Raw genomic sequence first — 20,057 nt, forward strand, 5'->3', positions numbered from 1 at the left:
CTTTCTTCTCTTATGAAACATATATATGCAGAAAAGGCGCCAAACACAACCTAGATATTTATGCATGCATAGAAACAGCATTACAGGTTTCTGCTTTTGTGATTTAGACAGGTTCTCTGCAGCTTGGCAAATTGCTTAGTGTTCCAATCATTTAGATGAGGCTTCAGCGAGTTAAAAGGATAGCCAATCATCCAAGTGCCCAGTGCCCTCTGGCCAGCGCTGACCCTCTGACCTCTTCCACTGACCCTTGGGCCAAGGGTCACCTTCTGAGGTCAACAATTGCTGGACAGTGCACTGGACAGAGCTGTCTCCATGGATACACAGCTGCCCCAGGAGACAGTGGGAGTCATGGCAACGACCCTTAGAAGCGCCATTTTTGTAGCGCTTTTACAGCACTTTAGCACAACCTGCTGGCGAAAGCATGCAATAGCCATTAGGTGTTAAAAGCCTGCACCACCAGAAAAAAAGCAATTGCCTTCAATGTGGCGTGTATCATTTAAATATTAAACAAATAAACAAACAAAAACATTTAAATACTTTTGGCACCTTTCAAGCGTAAAGCGATGGGACACAAATTGTTTAATGTTTTTTTTTTTTAGATAGCGCCTTTCTTACAGACTTTATTTGCCTTAAACGCCCACTTTTTAAACAGTAACAACGTCAAACTCAGCCACCTCAACAGGCTTTTATCATGAAATCTTGGTCAAATCCCAAACTCTGCTTTGTCCCTACATAAGTGCACTAATCAGCGTATGAAATAATAGACTCCTATACCTTACGTAGTGACCTAATTGTCGAATAAAGTGCCTTTTGGGATTTCACCCGCCACAGTTTGGTTTTCTTTAGCGTTATAGCTTTATTGATGAGTGTTGTGGGACCGGGTTTATTGCCGTTTAATCGCTTTATTGGAAGTCAAACGGATTTTTGGTGAAAGTAAGGTGAATAATTATGTCTGGCCAGCTGATGGAAGCCATGGTAGGTTACATATTTCTGGTTTGTACTTATATTACTACCAATATTCATTCTTTACTTGGTTTTCAAGGCTTTTGAGAGCGTTTTAAAGTCACTTCGAGTTTTTAAGAATTTGTCAACAATATGCTAAAAAAAAAGAAGAAGAAGCAGCCATCTTGAATCCGGGTCAAAGATTAGGGATTAATGAAATGGAGGGAAAACACACAGGAGTGATTGTCCAATCAGGATTTACATAACGTTTAAACATTCCCCCCAAAAGTTTATGCTGCTCGCAAAGGATTGTGGGAAGGAAATATCACTCATACCTGTGAAATCACCCAGACACGAAAAACTGCTTTTTTGTTTTAAGGCTAAAAGGATATAGAGAAATATTTATACCTAGCATTAGTCCCTGACAGGAAAAAAGTTTGTGAAAATAGTTAAAAGGTTAAAGCTAAAAATAAGCTAATTAATGTAATCAGTGATATTATTATTTCATGTTGAAGCCCATGTACATGTCTGACTGTCTTTCTGTACAACAGAACTCTCTGGTTAACGTATTAATAGAAAGAAAGTACATTTTGTGCGGTTGAGCATCTTACACCTTGTTTACGCTAAATCTTAATTCTTTTGTCATCTGTCAAATACACTCCCTGTTCGATAATCAGAGAGGGAATCACGGACGAGAAATCAAAAAAGTAAATCGGATAAAAATCAAGTTTTGTCTTAAAATGACTCCAGCGCGTTAAAATTCATATATACCACTTCAGCGTGGCTAATTAATATTTATTGGTGCAGGGTTTTGTTTACATTTGTTTCCATTGTTTGTTTGTTTTTGTTTTTTTTTCATTAGTAGCTTTTTTTATAGTGGGCTATTAAATGTGGCACATAACTGTTCATAACGCTTTTATTCAACAGAGCACTACAAAAGTTTTATAAAATTTTGTCCCGTGGTCGATTTTAGATGCGCCCCCAGTTTGACACATGCGCAGCAGGCTGTCAAAACTTGCGGTTTATAATCCGGCACATAACTGCTCATTTCTACTCAACCATTTGATTTAATTTATGGCACAGGTTTAACTTCCAGGAAATACCAAAGGACTGACAAAGATTCATTAAATTCTGTCCAGCCAATTTTGCGTGATGGACATGCAGACAGAATTTTTTCTAAAACTGGTTTTGGGTCCTTCTATGTATGAAACGTAAAGATATCATTTAAAGAGTGAGATCTGAAAATTGTACAGACAAAATCTTTTTTTATTTATATAGATGTATTTATGTTTGGCTGTTAAATTATTGCTTTGTGATGTTCTTGTAAGTAGTCTGTGTGTTGCACTGCTGTCACATAACATAATCAGTTAGGGTTGTGATATTTAACTGAAAATTGACAAAACTAATTTCCTCAAGACTGACTGTTAATTACAGACCAAATGTGGTATGTTGAAAATAATTGTTTAAAGCCAGTAGCCTGTGGAGCTTTGCTAGTCACTTGATCCATACTCAAAACATTCGCCATTTTGTCTGCTGATCAACCTGCCTTAGGTACGAGGTGGTATCAAAAGGTTTTAAGATTTGTGCACCATAAATCCGAATAGCTTTCGCCGTATGTCCTCCCTCAGGCACCTTAAAACCTGGCAGTAGAATTCGCTATTGACAGTCAGGCCTCTGGGGACGAATTTTTGATGCACAATGCCGCGATGTCAAAAAAGACAAGCTGCGGACCTGCCATGCCTTTTTCGGTCATGAAGATGATGGGCTCTTCCACTATAAATACTGTTGCTTCATCTCAGGGTCCAATACACCCAAGTTTTGTCACTGGTAATGAACCTTGACATGAAGTACAGACCATCCACGGCACACTGACGACATTCTTGGCAGACTTTGACATGATGTTCCTTCTGTGCCTGAGTCAGCAGCCTATGGACGAACTTGGCAGCAACATGGTGCATGTTCAAATCACATATGAGAATTGTTAGGCCTGTTTTGTATGACACACCGACAATGGCAGCAATGTTGTGGATTGTTCGCTGACGATCATCATGCACAATCAGGTTCTGAATGGTATCGACATTTTCAGAGGGTTGAGCTTGTTGAAGGACTTCCTGATTTTCAGTGATGTTCCTCTGATCTTGAAGGCCGTGTGCCAATGAAAACACCTCAAACAAGTCGCATCGCCGTAAATTAGCAGTATTTGCAGTATTGCAAACGTCTCTGTGGCAGATTTGCCCAGTTTCAGATAATGGTGTATGTTGGGAAACCTTGGTCCTTTAATATTACTGATTTTTAACAAGCTCCAGCTTGTACGCTAGATTACCGAATGTAACCCAAGTGCATCCTCCGTTGGTATGTTGGATATTTATTATGTTAAATTTAGTGCTTAATATTTAATAATTATGCTACCACAGATGTCCACTACCCAAGCACCAGTGATCAACAGGGACGTATCATTGACGAGGATTAGCTTTGTCTTCTCGCAGGATGGCTGATTAACTCAAATCTCTCTTTTTTTTGTCATTAGAAAACCTGCCTCTATCGAATTCTGTGGCATTCCTTTACAGAGCAACAGACCGGCACTGAAAAATTGTAGACAGTTTAGACAAATTTAAATTTTCTTTTGGTTTTACATTAGGTCTGATGTCATATGTAAGATGATCATAGTCTTTTATGTTTTACCTTTATAGGTGCGGTTGTGGTGCATCCTGTGGTATACAGGGATCAGTTTGGCTACTTGGTTATTTTGCATTTAAATCGAATTAGTCTTCAGTGTTTTTTTTTTTTTTTTTTTTTTTTTCTTTGCAACATGCTGTTAGCCAGATGCTACATGATGCTGAAGGTGTCTATCCCATGGTTTGCTCAAACCAGACGATATACTATGTGATAGTTATGTAATATAGTGTAAATGCTTAAAAAAAATACCACTGTGGTCTTGCACCTCGAGGGTCAAGGGTTCGATTGCCGCATCAGGTCTGTTTGTGTGGAGTTGGTATGTTCTCCCCATGCTTGGTGAGTTTTCTCCAACAGTCCAAAGACATGCAGGTTAGGATAACTGGTGTTCCCAAATTGCCCAGAGTGTGTGTGTGTGTGTGTGTGTGTGCCCTGCAAATGCGGTGTAGAGAATGAATGAAGATAATATTGTGATGTCTGCAGGAAAAAATAAAAAACTTAATTATTTTTCTCTATCAGCACACTGCCAATGATTTATTCTTTACTTTTGTCAGCACCAAGGGTGGTGTAACCATAAATTAATTAAATAAAATAACAGCATGAGCCATACAGTAAAAATGCAAAGTTTGACACACTCCGGCTTTATGGGTCGATGTTGAACAGCAGTAGGGCTTGTGATGGCGCAGATTTGCTATTTACTAGTTTAAAGCACGCACTAACATCATCCAATCTTGGCCTATTAAATATGCTCCTATAAAATATCCTTATCTTATAAAATCTGTTCTACTCATTAATTCTGATTGGTTAATCCTGTTTCACCCTGTAGTAGTTACTAGCGTCTAATAAAATGTGATTAAACAAACAAAGGGACACATTATATGACATAATGAGTTATATTACGTCATAATGATTAGTTTGTGGGACATCGATACTTTTTCATGAAAAGAAACCCCAAAAGGATTGAGTAATAGTTGTGAAGGTTGTATAAGGCAGTTTCGTTTTAACTCAAATAACCTCTTTACCCCTGCAGGTGATGGTGGAGAGCTTGCGGGTGGTCGAGCTTCGGTCTCTCCTTTCCACTATGGGAAAGAACAGGAAAGGCCTGAAGAAGGATCTAGTGCAGAGAGCCACCGAGCTCCTCCGTAACAACTTCCGCCCAGAGCTTTTCTCTGCTATCCAGGAGCTTTATAACCAGCGTCACGCTCCTATCAGTGCAAACAGCAGTCGATCGCAGGTCATCACTATGCCGAATGCTGTCGAGGTGGTGGCCGATTATCCAAAGAATTACTGCGAGCCGGTTCATAAACCTAAAGTGCACATGATCAAGCTTCCCTTCTATCAAACATTGGAGACTATTCTTGCTCCGGTATCACTAGGTATCCTTGTTGTCGCCTAATATCTGACCCATTGTATCTTTAATATTGCTTACTTAACTTTTGTCAGTTTGTTTGTACCATATATTCCATTTTAGATTGGATTATGGTCTCACTAAAGGCAGCAGGGTTTCTCTGTAGTGCTTAGGCATAATCCCTCCGCCCTGATGACTAGTTGGAAGGTGGAGATGTCTTTAGACAAGTGTTTACATGCTAGGTAGTTCTGTGCATCATACAGAATAGTGCCTTAAGCCAAGCAGTTCTTACTAATGACCTCACCTTGGCAATTTTCATGTTTCAATGAGACTTTTAGAGACTATTTTAGAAGCTCTGTAACTGTATTGTTACACATGACATGTCGCATTTAAAAACATCCTTTGATTGGTCCTAGAGGTTTCCAGTAATGAACCACTGCTAAGTCAGCATCTATCCATGCTTTGCCAAATCTTGCCTATCTATTTGTAACCCAGAATAATTAATAGGGCACATTGTTGTTTCTGTAACTTCACAAGCACGTTTAAATGAAGGCCACAAGTGCATCATTTGGACACTGACTCCTTGCTGGGCATGATGCTGACTATTCAGCACAAATAAACAAGGAAAGCAAGACAGCTTAGAAGCTATGTAGATTGCAGTGATTTCCTCATCTGTACTTAGGAATATCTCACATGCAGTATTTGAATAAGATCTAAATAATGAATTGATTAATTTCTTTCTGACTCTTACATAATTCTTTTACAGTGCCTGTGTTTACAGCCAAGCAACAGATCAGCTACATTACATTTTGTGTGACTTCAAGTCAGTTATCCCAGATAAAGAACAGTGGGTAAGTAACATGTTTCCTCAGACAGCGAAACATTATGGAAGAGTATCCAGAATTGTGGGATGTACATGTATTTGCTGGAAGGGTGAATTTTGCGGAATAATTGTTGTAATTTAAATATTAAGTATGTTTTTTAATTAAATCTATACTGATTGTTTCCGATGGACCTTCAATGCTAAACAGGACCAGAGATGGAGTGACGTCTGTTCAGGTTGTGCTCAGGTGAGTTTGCGCTCTGGTCCAGTCTTCATGAATCAGACTCTACCTGCTGGTGCACATGAGAAAGAATAGTTAGCAGTATAGTATGGCACTTTTGTGCACATCAAATTTTCTTACCTATTAAAAAAATAATCCAGCTAATGTGATTAAAGCACAGATAAAGCACATATAAATGACAAGTGTTGTCTTTATGTGAGATATTTTGTTGTGCATGTTTCAGGATTTGCTACACAGAGAGTATTGGTGTCGAAGATGATCAGTATCCACCATGTATTGCTGTTTTGGTCAACGGGTACAACTGTCCTGTACAGGTGACTCTTAAAAGCTGACACATTAGTGATGTATTAATGCTAGGATAAGTGCATTAGTATAACGGGGGATTACAGTGGAACCTTAGATTACGAGCATAATTTGTTCTGGAAGTGGGCTCGTATTCCAAAACACTCGTCAACCAAATCGAATGTCCCCATAAGAAATAATGGAAACTCAAATTATTCATTCCCCTGCCAAAAAAAAATACATAAAATAATTAACACAAAATATAAAGTAAAAATAAAAAAATTAACCTGCCCTTTACCTTAAAAAAAGTAAAAATAAATCCTGACAGATAAGTGTTTTTGTGCGCGCAGGCGCTGTGTATGTGTGTGTGAATCTAAAGTAAGCTCCCCTCTCCCTCCTCTCGTCTTACACAGTTACTCTTCCTCCACTCTTTTCACACACACGCGCACACACAATGGAAACACTGTTTTATCGAAAAATAAACAAGAAATCTCTCTAATGAGCGACACACTAACGGAATGTAACTAACTAACGGAACACTGCTGTAAAGTAAAAATAAAACAAATTAACCTGGACTTTACCTTTAAAAAGAATGGCAACAGAACAGTGTTCCTGTGTAAAGAAAAAGAGTGTGTGTGTCTGTGAAGGCGAAAGCAGGAGAAGTCTGTCTGTCTGTGTCTGTGTGTGTGGGGAGGGGCCCAGTGTCCAATGACGCGCGCGCACACAGACACAAAAAGCAGGCTGAGCCTTGAAAAGAGAGAGAAAATAGATTTTTTTACCCTCTCTAATGAGACTTGCTTTTTAGTTGTGATCATGTGACGTTCGGCGCCAAAACAAGAAGCGTATGCGTGCTACATGATACTCGGTACTCGTAAACCAAGGCTTGTTTGTTTTCCAAGTCAAAATTTATTTAAAATCTTTGCCCGTCTTGTGGAACACTCGCAAACCACGTTACTCGCAATCCGAGATTTCACTGTATATAGAGAAGTGAAGGTAGTTTTTATTTTCATAACTGTGTCCTGGTCCCAGTTTGGCTTGAACACCCTTGTATATTAATTAAAGGTCCAACAATAGACTTGGTGGCCTTCCACAAATGTGCCATTTTGGACATTCATATACATATTATTAAACATGACTGGCTTTAGCTTATAAACGTCCTGCATTCTACCTCAGGAATTCCTCATGATCAGACCCTACTTATCACTGCTTTTTTGTTTAATTATTATTATTAAGCTTTCTATGCCTTTTGTATAAAGCTTTATTAGAAAATTTAACATTATTTTCATAGTAACTACCATACATATACATTGTCACTTAATAGGATTTCTTACAAACAGGCTCACTACACTTCCAACAAAACACCACAGGAACCTTCTCGTCCCTGCCATCCGATCAATCTCACACGATTTGTAAAGCAGATCAGTGACAACCGTGTTGCTATCTCCTGGGAGAACATTGGCAAGGTACGCTTGTTCTTCTCATTGTGTTAGTTTGGTAATTGTTTAAAAAAAAGTAACTGGTATTTTTTGCTGCCAAACTCAAACAAAAAATCTCTCGTACTTGTTCCAATTTCAATTCAATTAAATTCTAATTTTATTCGTTACATACACAGTCATATGCAGTATGATATGAAGTGAAATGCTTATACGACTGCTGTCCTCAATATTAGAAAAGAAAGTTCAAAAGCAAGTTTTAGTGCGAATAAGAGGATTAAAAAAACTTTTAAATTTACATAATATACAAGCAATAGGATAATGAAAATAAAATTGTAGAATAAAATAGAAATATTCTATTCTCTATATAATGTGCTGTATAATGTTCTCTGCATGCTCGTTCTGTATAATGTTCTCTGCATGTTTGTGTGTGTGTGTTCAGTTATACTCAGTGGCTGTATATCTGGTGAAGGTGCTCTCACCAACAGATTTGCTGGCACAACTCCAGAAAAGTGGAGTAGAGAGTGTGGAGAGCTGCAAACAAAAAGGTGAGTGAGTCCTAATTCATATCGGACAGAATTTTCAATGAAATTGCTAGAGGGGCAAAACCCTTTAAGATGTGCTGCTATTAGAAGATGATCTGTTTCGCTTTGTTTGGGGCTGTTATACACCACCCTGTTATTTATTTATTTAATATAATAGCACACCTCGTTATCATGGCATCCATTATATATTATTTGTGTCATTTAAAAAAAATGATGTTTTTATTCCTTTGCGCAGTCTGCGAGAAGCTGTGCTGTAACCCAGAGAATGAGATCACAACCACAGGGCTGCAAGTGTGCCTTATGTGTCCTGTAAGTGTTCAGAATGCAGACCAAACATGCAGCTAAGTATCAGAAATGTGTGCTCAAACATTTTATTTTATGAAGGGTGTTCAAGTCAAACAGGGACAAATTTCTTGTGAATGAAAACGGTTGACATTTACAGAAGACTTCAACATAGTACAGTGACGAGACTTTTAGTCGCATTTGAATGCCGCAAGTGGTTTAAAGAACGCTGCATGTCATGTGGCATGTGAATGATGAGGTGGCACGAAGCCCAATGCAGTCGTTCCTGTGAACATTCAGTGAGTGGAACGCCTGATCCTTAAAACAATCGACAATTAACTTGTCGCTTACTTGTGGAAGACATCTGTCTGTGGGAACTGTACACTCCATCATTTACAAACACCAGTTACCCAGTACAGGAGTTATTGCCACAGCCCACGTACCTCACTCTAAGCCATTTCCAAGTTTTCTTGGGCCAAAAAAAAAACTTGCTACGTTGATCATTCCTAAGAATTAGTGAAACACTGGTGTAAGTGCATAGTGAAGCAATATCACACACGATGAATATCAGCAAGACCATGATATTGCTTTTATATGACAGTTCCACAAACACCATTTATTATCATCAGATTAAATTATTTCCTTATTTAGGCAGTTATTTTGCTCCACACACACATGGTGGACTACTGGTGGAACTGCCTAACTTCAACTGGCAAAAGTGATGAGCAACAGTTAGTCTGACAGTGTAATTAACAGGGGTGCAAATAGTTTTAGTTTTTGGATAGTTTTTGTAAGATAGTTATTCTATATTTTATTCTTATTCTATTCCATAATTTGTTTCTTATTGATAATCTTGATTTTAAGGTCACGAGCGGTCGTATAAGCATTTCACTGCATATCGTACCGCGTTTGACTGTTTGTGACAAACTAAATTTTTGTTTACTCTCATAATAGTGTTCTGTTATTCTAAAAAGTCCCTGTTTGACTGAAACCAACTCTGCCCCTTGTTGCATGCTTTTTTAAAGAAACCTCGATAAAGGCTCTCTTATTAGGTATGTCTTATAAAGAGCAGTTCTTTAACCAACATATTGCTTTAAAAATGTATTCGTAAATATGCATTATTCATCATTTTATGATTCATGATAACTGAAGCAACTGGAAATGTTCATTCTTTTACTATTTAGTGTATAACAGTTGTACATATTTATTAGTTTCTACAAAATAATAGAATTTACTGCTCATACATGTTCATACATGTGTTGTGTGTTGTTCTTAGTGCAGGTAAATTAAACAAAAATACTCCCATCTCATTATGGCACATGGTGTGACATTCACTGTTTCATTGTGATGTATTGATATTGACTAAACCATAAGACATTTTGAGAGTGTCTGTCTGTCTGTCTGTCTGTCTGTCTGTGTTAACAGCTGGCAAAAATGCGCATGTCGACCCCCTGTCGAGCGAAGACCTGTGCCCACCTGCAGTGTTTTGATGCTGGCTTCTTCCTGCAGATGAATGAGAAGAAGCCTACTTGGACTTGTCCTGTCTGCCATAAGCCTGCCCTCTTTGACTCTCTACAAATCGATGGGTAATGTCCTCCCCACAGACACATTTTGTTTTTTTGTTGCAGTGACAGTCCATTCAGGCAAGCACTGGAGGCATTTGTTACGGCTGACAACACTCGCTATTTAAAAAGGAAAAAAACAGACATTTTAGCCAATTCAAGGTGCCTTTTACCTCTCGTACATCTGAGGTAAGGAGTGTGTAGTGCTATCTGGTTTTCATTGTTAGGACATGCTCACACTAGGCACAGTTGGTTTGTAGTGTACCCGAGCAGCATGGTCACTCTTCACCACTTTATGGCCTGAGCATGCTTATGCCCTCCCAGTGAGAATTTTTGCATGGCACAGTGAAAGCCATGAATTTGTTTATCTTGCAGTTATTTAGAGTAACGCGCAACTTCTAAATATGGTTTATGCATTAATTAATTACAACACAGTGGGTTTTTTTGTGAATTGTGCTCTATGCATAAAATATTTTTTAACCTTAAACCTAGTCACTTAACTGATGTCATACTATTTGAGTTAGAGCATAGTTAGCAATCACACAAATCAAACAAACTGGGCGTTGTGCTTAGGGGGACGGAGGGATGTCAGAAGTGCTCAAGCGCAGTGCAGATCGCCTAGTGTGAGTAAACCCTTGAACCTTTAAAGGACCAACTCCTATGAGGGGGAAAAACTGAGATGTTGAACAGATGGCCCTCCCTTACACACAAATACACACACTACCAGAGAAAGTAAAAGTGTCGAAATTTGCTGACCACAGTGTTGATTGTTAGTGGCGGTGGCAGAGGATGATGAAGATGGATGTTGTTGTTGTGTAGTTTGCTGAGTGGCATACTCCAGTGCGCAGACGAAGCCGTGGAGGAGATCGAGTACCTGTCTAATGGCTCTTGGAGAGCAGTGGGAAAGGAAAAAGAGTGCAGTAGAACTACAGATCTCTCTTCGCTCAGCCAGAGTAAGACCTGTTTCAACTTAAAGGTGCAGTTAGTAATCTGTAAAAGTGTTTCTAGGGCTGTAATAAACATTAAATTCCACTCTGCTTTGCATTATTGACATGTTTTTGTTCCTTCACCAGAGATATATCATTTTCATCAGAGATTTCTGAGCTAGCAGACAGCTCTAAAAAAATTTAAGATTCTAATCTTAAAAAGAACATCTTTTAGCCCTGGACCAGAATTCTATTTTGAAATGACATTTTCAAGCACAACTGTTTATTTATTGCCTAGATTTTAGAAATTGAAGTTTGATTTATTTTTTCCGCAGAGAACAGCTCTGTGGCAGGAGAGGTCGTGGATCTAACTCAGTGCTCATCTGACAGCGATGACAGTGACGAGGCCATGGAGACAGAAGAGATTGTTTTGAAACATTTTAAAAAAGAAAGCGTGCGCTTCTCTAAAGGCAGCATGCATGTGAAGTGATGAGTGACATCTGGCAAATTAAATATTTTTGTAGTCCTTAAATTATTTTTATTTTAAGTTCCAGTTTAACAGGGTATACTCTAAATGTTAATTTTCTACTATACTGTTTGTTTCTCTTTTATGTACCTTAAGTGCCAGACAGGTCAAATAAAGTTGTTTTTATGTTTGTAGTGGTGGTCATTTTCCCCCTCCCATTCTGACAAATTATTTCACTTTGGCATAAAAAGTTTTTAGTCTGTAACAAAACATTTCATTAAAATTAAATCTCTGCTTTTTTTAAAAAAAGCTTTGAATTTCCATGTTTTAGGCAATAGCAATGACTGCGTTTTATAGCTAAACACAATGTGTCCCAAACAACCAATAGCATTGCTTCTTTAGTAAGGCAAAATTACCTTCTGGGTAATAGCAGCTGCTGTGAGTAAATTTAACGTGTTTAATGAAATTTTGGAGAATGTTAAAGCATATGATATGATATTTATTATTAGTTACTGCCATCGCGGTTACCCTGACACAACTGGTAGAGGCTGATAATGCTGTAAAGTTTTTGTACTGCTTATAATTTTGCAAACAAACTTTGTAATTACAAACGTCCTATATCAGTCTGTATCATGTTCTTCATTTCAGAAGTTCCTAAGTTAGCTCATTTTCCTATCAAGCTGTTCATATATTTTTGAAAGGTATATTATCACGTACTGCCTTACACCATTAAAGCAAAGCTAAGCTAGTGACTTGTGGAGCAGACAAATTTGAATGTCCTCAGTTCAACTCTCCAGATCATCACAGTCGCTGGTTATTCATGTTCAGAGAACAGGTTAGTTTGACTCGCAAGCAATGAATAAAGCTTGACTGAACTGCACCTATGTAAGTAAGTTAAGCAATACAAGAAATAATATACAACTGCTTCTTTGTTTTATTGTACATTATATGGGTATATAAATAGGTAAATAGCTTGTAATGTATGTTTTTAAAGCGACATCTATGCAACATTTTTAGAAGGGGTCAGCAAGTGTAAGTGCTATTTTAACAGTCATGGTGCTTTTTTTAATTGCGCAGCATGGGGAAAACTCCAGGAAAGAGAAATGTATGCTTTCTGGTTCCTCACTAAAATGACAAGCTGTGATTAACTGGTAGTTTTACTTCTCAGTGAGCAATTGCTCAACTTGTTTGAGGACCAAATTTGCCATGAACAGTTTTGCACCCAGGTGGCACGATGGCTTAGTGGTTAGCACTGTCGTCTTGCACCACCAGGGTCCGGGTTCGCTTTCCAGCCAGGTTCGATTACCACCTCTGTGTGCATGGCACAAGGCAGGGTACACTGTTAACAAGACTTGGACTGTAGGAAGAAACTGGAGTACCCTGAGGAAAGAACATGTAAACTCCTCACACAGACTGGAGCAGGAATCAAACCCTTGGCCCAGGAGGTGCGAGTGATAATATTTGTTAAAGCCTTGTTGCTGCTTCATATACAGATTTGGTGATTGTAAAGTGTTTTCTTTAATTTGTAAAGTAAATAACCAAAAAAACACCCTGATTTATCAAACTGACTTCAGCCATACACAGCAGTGAAACGAAATCTCGAATGTTGTTCAGAGACATCGCTGCGAAAATCTCGCGAGATTCTAGACGCTTCCTTAGCCCGCGCCCCTAGCTAGCAAATTAGCTAGCTAGTTAACCAAACCTAGCTGGTTTTCTTAACTTGTTTAGGCTACTGTACGTGCATAGTAATTATAAGTTTTGTCCTGCAGTGGAGACGAAAGATATTTAATTGTTATTTATTTCATTTAAAGTTGTTGTCAGCGCCTAAAAGAGATTACGTTTATATGTTTTTGAGAGCGACGGCTAGCTGTTTAGGTGCGCGCGCGATTCATTGAGATTCCAGAGATGCTGGTTAATTTGTTGATTTGTTATTAACAATTTATTTATTTGTGAGTGAATATTTGTCGACTTATTAGTGTTGGATTGCGGTTTGTTTAATGCCTGTGTGTAGCAGATTTGACAGCAGTGTTGAACACGGTCCTGTGTGTATGTTAGCCTCCTGACACCCATTCTGTAACGTTAGATATACCGATATATGTGCGTCAGTGTTTCGTCTGGGTTACTCCTCTTTGTGTACGCGGCTAGTTTTCAACCCGGAGATTTAGGGTGTTTTAAGTGTGAGGTGGTTTGGAAGTCGAGCACTTAGCGCGCTAGCACACGCCTAAAGCGGGGCGTCTTTCCTTCCTGGAGCACCTGTTAGCTCGACCTGCAGCTGAGCTCGTCTTCACTGTTTAAACCGTGTTTCTCAGATTTTTCCTTTTAAGACGAGGTGATTTTTTACGGAATAATGTGGTATTAGTGGTGATGCTTGTAAGGATTGAGAAAGATCATCAGGTTGAACATGGCTCCGAAAAAAAGACCAGTCCCTCTGATCATTGGAGGAAGTGGAGAAGCTCAGGGCACAGCTGCAAACCTGGGGGCTGCTTCAGAGTAAGTCGTCTTCTGCTTCGTAGTAACAGTACTAAGAGTTTGGGTGTATAACTGTATAATTCAATTATGTACTAGTGATATTTCTCTTTTTACCTTTATAATAGTATTATTGTTCTCAATCATCATATCAATAAATTCCTTGAGGTTTTCCTAGTTGTATGATTTCTTTTACTTTTTTCCATAGCTTTTGATCTATATTCTATTTTCCTGATTACTTGTCTTCATATTCATCTTATCTTTTATTCATCTTTTATTTATTTATAAATAAATAAAATAATTTGTCATTTTTAAAAGAGATTTTATTCACTTAAATTTTTTTCTTATTTGTTATTCTTTAATTTTTTTTCTTAGTAATTTTCCTTCTCTATGATTATTTTCATAATTCATAATTTTATTTGTCCCTTGTTTTTCTTATTCTGCTAGCTATTTTACTTTTTTTATTGTCTTTTAATTCATTTTTGATTTGTTTGTCATGTACTTAATACGAGAGGCGTTCAAGGTGTAAAAACCCTATTGCACAGTACAATGATGAGACTCTTAGCTGTAGTAAAACATTTGAACGGCGCAAACATTTTAAAGAAACCCCTACATCCATGAATGACGGCCGCGGTGGCTCGGAGCCCGCTGCAGTTGTTACCACGAACATTTGAACAGTAGAGGGTCTGATTCTTGAAAATCGATGGTTACCTTGTCGCTAACTTGAGAAAGAGATCTGTCTGTGGTAGCTGTACGAACACTTGGACATTACAGGAACTGGGCTGGGAGTCATTGCAACATCCACCTTACAGTCCTGACATCACTGAAAGCCATTTCCACATGTTTGGGCCATTAAAGAAGTTCGTGGGGGGCCTGCGTTTCAGACATACAACAGTCAGTCCAATCATGGCTCTGGCATACTAAGAACTTTCTACTTTGATGGTATTCAAGCACTAATGAAACACTGGAAAAAAAGCATTAGTGTAGCAGGGGATTATATACAAAAATAAAAGGAGTTTGTATTCTAATAACTCTTATTCTGCACAGAAGTCCCAGTTTGACATAAACTTCTGTAGAAGTAGTAATAATAATAATGAGTGAGTTTCTATTTCTTCTCCATATTATCACTAATCGTGTAATCCATATCATATAATCCTTTAATTATTAGCTCTTCTCAATGTTATTTTTTGTGTTCATTCTATTCAAAGTGATAATTTCTGCTTCTTTTTCGTCTTTATTCACTGTTATTATCATGTTCTTTCCTATTATCTGACTTGATTTCTGTGTTTACACTTTTGTCAGAGCCTATCTGGAGACCCTGCAGAAAAAACTTGGTGAGTTGGACTTGGACGAGCAGCAGAAGAAGCGTTTAGAGGCCTTCCTCACGCAGAAAGCTAAAGTGGGCGAGCTAAAGGACGATGACTTTCAGCATATCTGTGAGCTTGGAGCAGGAAATGGTGGTGTGGTTAATAAAGTCTGCCACAAGCCCTCTGGACTCATCATGGCCAGAAAGGTGAGGTGAATTTAAGAATAAGAACTATTCTGTATTTTTTCTGCTAAAAACATTAAAAAGACATTATTTTGATGCCGAAGGTTAACAAAGAAAGAATACAGAATAATCAACTACCCAGCGTTTTTTAGTACTCCCTTGCCATGAAAAATGTTGCATACTTCTAAGATTTAATTCAACTTTAGCTTTGATTACAGCACACAATGTTGTGGCCAGTTCATATTTGATAATTATTCCCAGCCCCAGATTGCTTTAGAGGTATAACACTGCCTGCAGAGGCTTGTACAGTGGCTAGTATGCATCATGGGTGCATCGCTTCATGCACTTCCTTTCTTGCCCTAATACGCCCAATATTCTGAGATAGGGTTAGCTCATCAGACCACATAACCTTTTCAGTTCTTCAGAGTTCAATCTTCATGCTCTGTAGAAAATTGAAGCATTTTTTCTGATTAGTTTCAGTAACAAGTTTCTTATGACCACAAAGCTATTTAGTCCCAATTCTTAGTTCTTATCCAGTTGTGCGTGTGTGTATTTGTGTATATATGAAAAGGCTCTTACATTCACTATTCTTCTACAAAGTTGACGGTTTAGAATTGTCTTTGCGGGTCATGATTCAAACTTTTTCCCCTTTTTTTTTCTATTTAGTTAATTCATCTTGAGATCAAACCAGCAATCAGGAACCAGATCATTAGAGAACTGCAAGTCTTGCATGAGTGCAACTCTCCCTATATAGTGGGCTTTTATGGTGCTTTCTACAGCGATGGAGAGATCAGTATCTGCATGGAGCACATGGTGAGTACGTTTGTGCAGTCATACATTATCAGAACTCCATGCTTTGACATTTCTTGATGTTTCTGTTTGCAAGACTTCAGGGTCAACCTGTTATTCTAAACAACTCTTTGTCTTTTTCTGGTTTAGCATCTTTATAACATGGATACCATTAGTGCTAGATTGAATCTGCAATGTTTGGGTTGAAATTTTAATTATGATTTCTTTCTACAGGATGGAGGTTCTTTGGATCAGGTGCTAAAAGAAGCTCGGAGAATTCCAGAAGAAATCCTGGGGAAAGTCAGTATATGTGTAAGTACCTGTTATGTAATGGGGTAAATATTTAGGTAGTTAATTGCACATTTCACATACCCTGTTTTTTGTTGTTGTTGTTTTCATCTTTTAGGTGTTAAGAGGTCTCGCTTACCTTCGAGAGAAACACCAGATCATGCACAGAGGTACAATATGAAGAAGTTTTCTTAAAAAGTCAGGATCATTGTACCTAAAACTATAATTCAAGTCTATGGAACAACAGAGTTTAAACTGTTTGTATATATATATATATATATATATATATATATATATATATATATATATATATATATATATATATTCAAAACCAAAGCTATAGTGACAAAAAAAATCTACAAGACCATTTGCTTAGCAAACTCTCGCTTCATTGGTTGAACGCAGTATGGCATCAGAGTCCATTTATTTTATAATGAGTTTCACCAAATATTTGCTGTTATAGTCCTTACACTTTATACACTTTTGTGTACTTTTGGTAGTTTCCTGTATTTAGTATTGGTAAGGTAAAATAAAATAAAAAACTGTTATTTTCCCTTTAAAGATGTCAAGCCATCAAACATTCTGGTGAATTCAAGAGGGGAGATCAAGTTGTGTGATTTTGGAGTGAGCGGTCAGCTCATCGACTCCATGGCCAACTCTTTCGTAGGCACAAGGTCGTATATGTCTGTGAGTGTGCACCAGAGTCATAATCATCAAGATGCTCATAACACTACTTTAAAAGCTTTTTGTTTATCGAAACCTGTACTAAGCCCCTCTTTGTTTCGTGTCTATGGTTAAGCCTGAAAGACTGCAGGGGACTCATTACTCAGTGCAGTCAGATGTATGGAGCATGGGACTGTCTCTGGTAGAGCTCTCCATCGGGCGCTACCCCATTCCTCCCCCTGATGCCAAGGAACTGGAGGCCATTTTTGGCCGTCCTGTAGCAGAGGGAGAAACACACGGCACCTCCCCACGTTCAAGACCTCCAGGAAGGCCAGTAAGCGGTACGCCACACAAAATAACAAAACAGACCACTGTTGTGATTACAATATTATCATTGTCACATCTTAACAGTTTTTTTACATTGTTTTTTTTTTGTTTGTTTGTTTTTTTCTTTTTCAAATGGCCAAATCAAATGGCTTTTCTATCCTTCAGGACACGGCCCTGTCATGGCTATATTTGAGCTGCTGGACTACATAGTCAATGAGGTGAGTAAAGCTGAGACATGTCTTTGTTTCTACTTTTTTTTTTTTTTTTTTGTGAATACCTCATTTAAAAGGAATGTTTCTGCACAGCCTCCACCTAAACTGCCTCATGGAGTCTTCACTGCAGATTTCCAGGACTTTGTGACCAAATGGTGAATATCTAGCTTTGCGTACATAGTAGTTTGGGAAAATATAGTATTTCTGTTTTGTGATTGCTAAAGTGTGCTAAGTGTGATTGCTAAGTGTGTTTTAAGATGTCCTGAGTGCCTTGTTGTCTTTTCTAGTCTAATCAAAAATCCTGCAGATAGGGCAGACCTGAAGATGCTGATGGTGAGTATGATGGATGTCTTTGCACAGATCTGTAATTTAGATCTGGACACTGGTGACCACCCATATTTTGCGTTTCATTTTCAGAGCAACACTAATTGCAGTTTGTGTCTCTTCGCAGAACCACATGTTTATTAAACGCTCGGAAGTGGAAGAAGTCGACTTTGCAGGGTGGCTGTGTAGAACGATGGGGCTTAACCAACCCAGCACACCCACCCGGACAGCTGATTAACTGAACAACTGAAATGCTATGTTTTTGCTTTGTTCTTTTTGCTTTACTTTTTTTTGTCTAAAGGAAATGTTCCAGCATGGTTTTTTAATCTAATATCTGTCTACCAGATCTGCAGCAGATGGCAGGAGAAATAAATTGAAACACATTTCACATTACAAATGAAAACGGTTTAAAAAAGAATCTAAAGTACTTGCATATTAAAATTTTATAATTCGCACAATATTCAGTTGCATCCAAGATTTTTTTTTTTTTTTTTTTTGTTTAGGCTTGGCTTCATCTCTAATGATGATGCAGTACTTTATTCCTCTTAGTCTGTCCAGCTGTTTCCATAGAGTGTTCATAGAGTTTGCTGAAAAAGTTTAGGTTCCAAAGCCCCATCTTTATTAATGATACCACCATTACAACCATCGCAGGCATCATCTTGGAGATTTTTAGCTAGCTGATTTAAGGTGTTCTCTGTAACTTCACCTCGTAGAGCTGCAACTGCATTTTAAAGCTTTCTGTCTGATGTCTGCTATCTCCACTATTTCTGCTTTGGATTTCTCATCAACCTTTCTCGTTAACAGCAGCCTGAATGTGTGTTTATTTTACCAACATGCTTGGTTTATTGTCAGAAAGTGGGTTGAAGCCACATAAGAATAGCTTTAATAAGACCTTTCTGTCTGTTTATTGCTATTGAACGTTTATAGTGTTAAATTTATATTGTACAGACACCATTTTTTCTCGAGTATAAATGAGTTTTTAGGTTTTAACAGTGCAGAAATTGTCCTCAAAGCATGGTAGTGGCGTGTACTGGACAGATACAGTGGATAGTGATTAGGTTATGATTGCTGGAGTTTTTCTTTAAACTTGCACATTCTTGCACACAAACTATTTCCAGAGCAGCCCGTGTACATGCCATCATTCTGAATGCTCCTGCTGCCTGGCTGAAAGTTGGCTGAGTTTATCCTGTATTTTAAATCAACCAAAAAATAAATAAATAAAAAAACAAAGTTTAATTATACGTTCACGTCTACATTTATGCATGCATGTAGGTTCACATCAGTTAATAGCGTCTCAGGTGACTCTTATATTACGTTAATAATTGTATAGATATATCTTATCTGGACCTAGATCACATGCTACAGTTAATATATAAAGTATATGGACAAAATGTTCATCTTAAGCACTGTTGTATCAAACAGTTATGATGATTTCAGATCGGTTGATGTGAAAGAAAAATAATGTATGTGGCTTAATGCCTTTGTCTCAATAAAACTCGAATGTATGTAGATACTGATCTTCGTCATTGTGAGAATGTCAGATTTTTTTTCTTAGCATGTGGACAGTGATAGAAGTTCTTGTTTAATTTATAATGACTTATTTTTCCTTAAACAAAATATGAAGGCTGAGAAATGTTTTTTCCTGTTATTTCTTATTCATCACATTAATAATTCATAATTAAGAACATAGACAGGTTGTGATGTCTTATTCTGACCACCAGGTGGCAGTTCTGAAATTTGGATTGGAACACATTATTTTTACCAGTCACATGGGCATGTGCTTTTGGTAGTCTTTTGAGCCCTGAAGTTTATCCTGTAGTGTGTAGTTTATTATTGAATATAAATGGTGGATATTACCATTTTTATACACATGGTGTCTGTCCTCATTAAACATTTTGATGAACCTGGTCAGTTTAATTACAATGTACATACATGGTGTAAAAGGGACTTCTTTTGGTTTAGGTGGCAACACGTCT

General features: G+C 37.8%; 2 protein-coding genes across 2 annotated transcripts; both read left to right on the forward strand.

Moving 5' to 3' along the window:
* The first annotated feature begins 832 nt into the window (after positions 1-832).
* Positions 833-11,713, forward strand: pias4b (protein inhibitor of activated STAT, 4b). The gene is made up of 11 exons (XM_053486900.1): positions 833-975; positions 4,646-4,991; positions 5,730-5,814; positions 5,995-6,033; positions 6,251-6,341; positions 7,647-7,772; positions 8,185-8,290; positions 8,523-8,596; positions 9,995-10,155; positions 10,951-11,084; positions 11,393-11,713. The coding sequence occupies exons 1-11, from the start codon at positions 949-951 to the stop codon at positions 11,545-11,547; spliced, it is 1,344 nt and encodes a 447-aa protein (XP_053342875.1). The 5' UTR covers positions 833-948; the 3' UTR covers positions 11,548-11,713.
* Positions 11,714-13,166: 1,453 nt separating this feature from the next.
* On the forward strand, positions 13,167-19,594 carry map2k2b (mitogen-activated protein kinase kinase 2b). The gene is made up of 11 exons (XM_053487061.1): positions 13,167-14,013; positions 15,292-15,502; positions 16,145-16,291; positions 16,502-16,579; positions 16,674-16,725; positions 17,118-17,242; positions 17,355-17,559; positions 17,711-17,763; positions 17,851-17,912; positions 18,045-18,090; positions 18,209-19,594. Exons 1-11 carry the CDS (start codon positions 13,925-13,927, stop codon positions 18,317-18,319), a joined length of 1,179 nt encoding a protein of 392 aa, XP_053343036.1. The 5' UTR covers positions 13,167-13,924; the 3' UTR covers positions 18,320-19,594.
* Positions 19,595-20,057: the final 463 nt, after the last annotated feature.

Source organism: Clarias gariepinus, chromosome 25 (assembly GCF_024256425.1).
Source record: "Clarias gariepinus isolate MV-2021 ecotype Netherlands chromosome 25, CGAR_prim_01v2, whole genome shotgun sequence".
Classification (NCBI taxonomy): Eukaryota; Metazoa; Chordata; class Actinopteri; order Siluriformes; family Clariidae; genus Clarias; species Clarias gariepinus.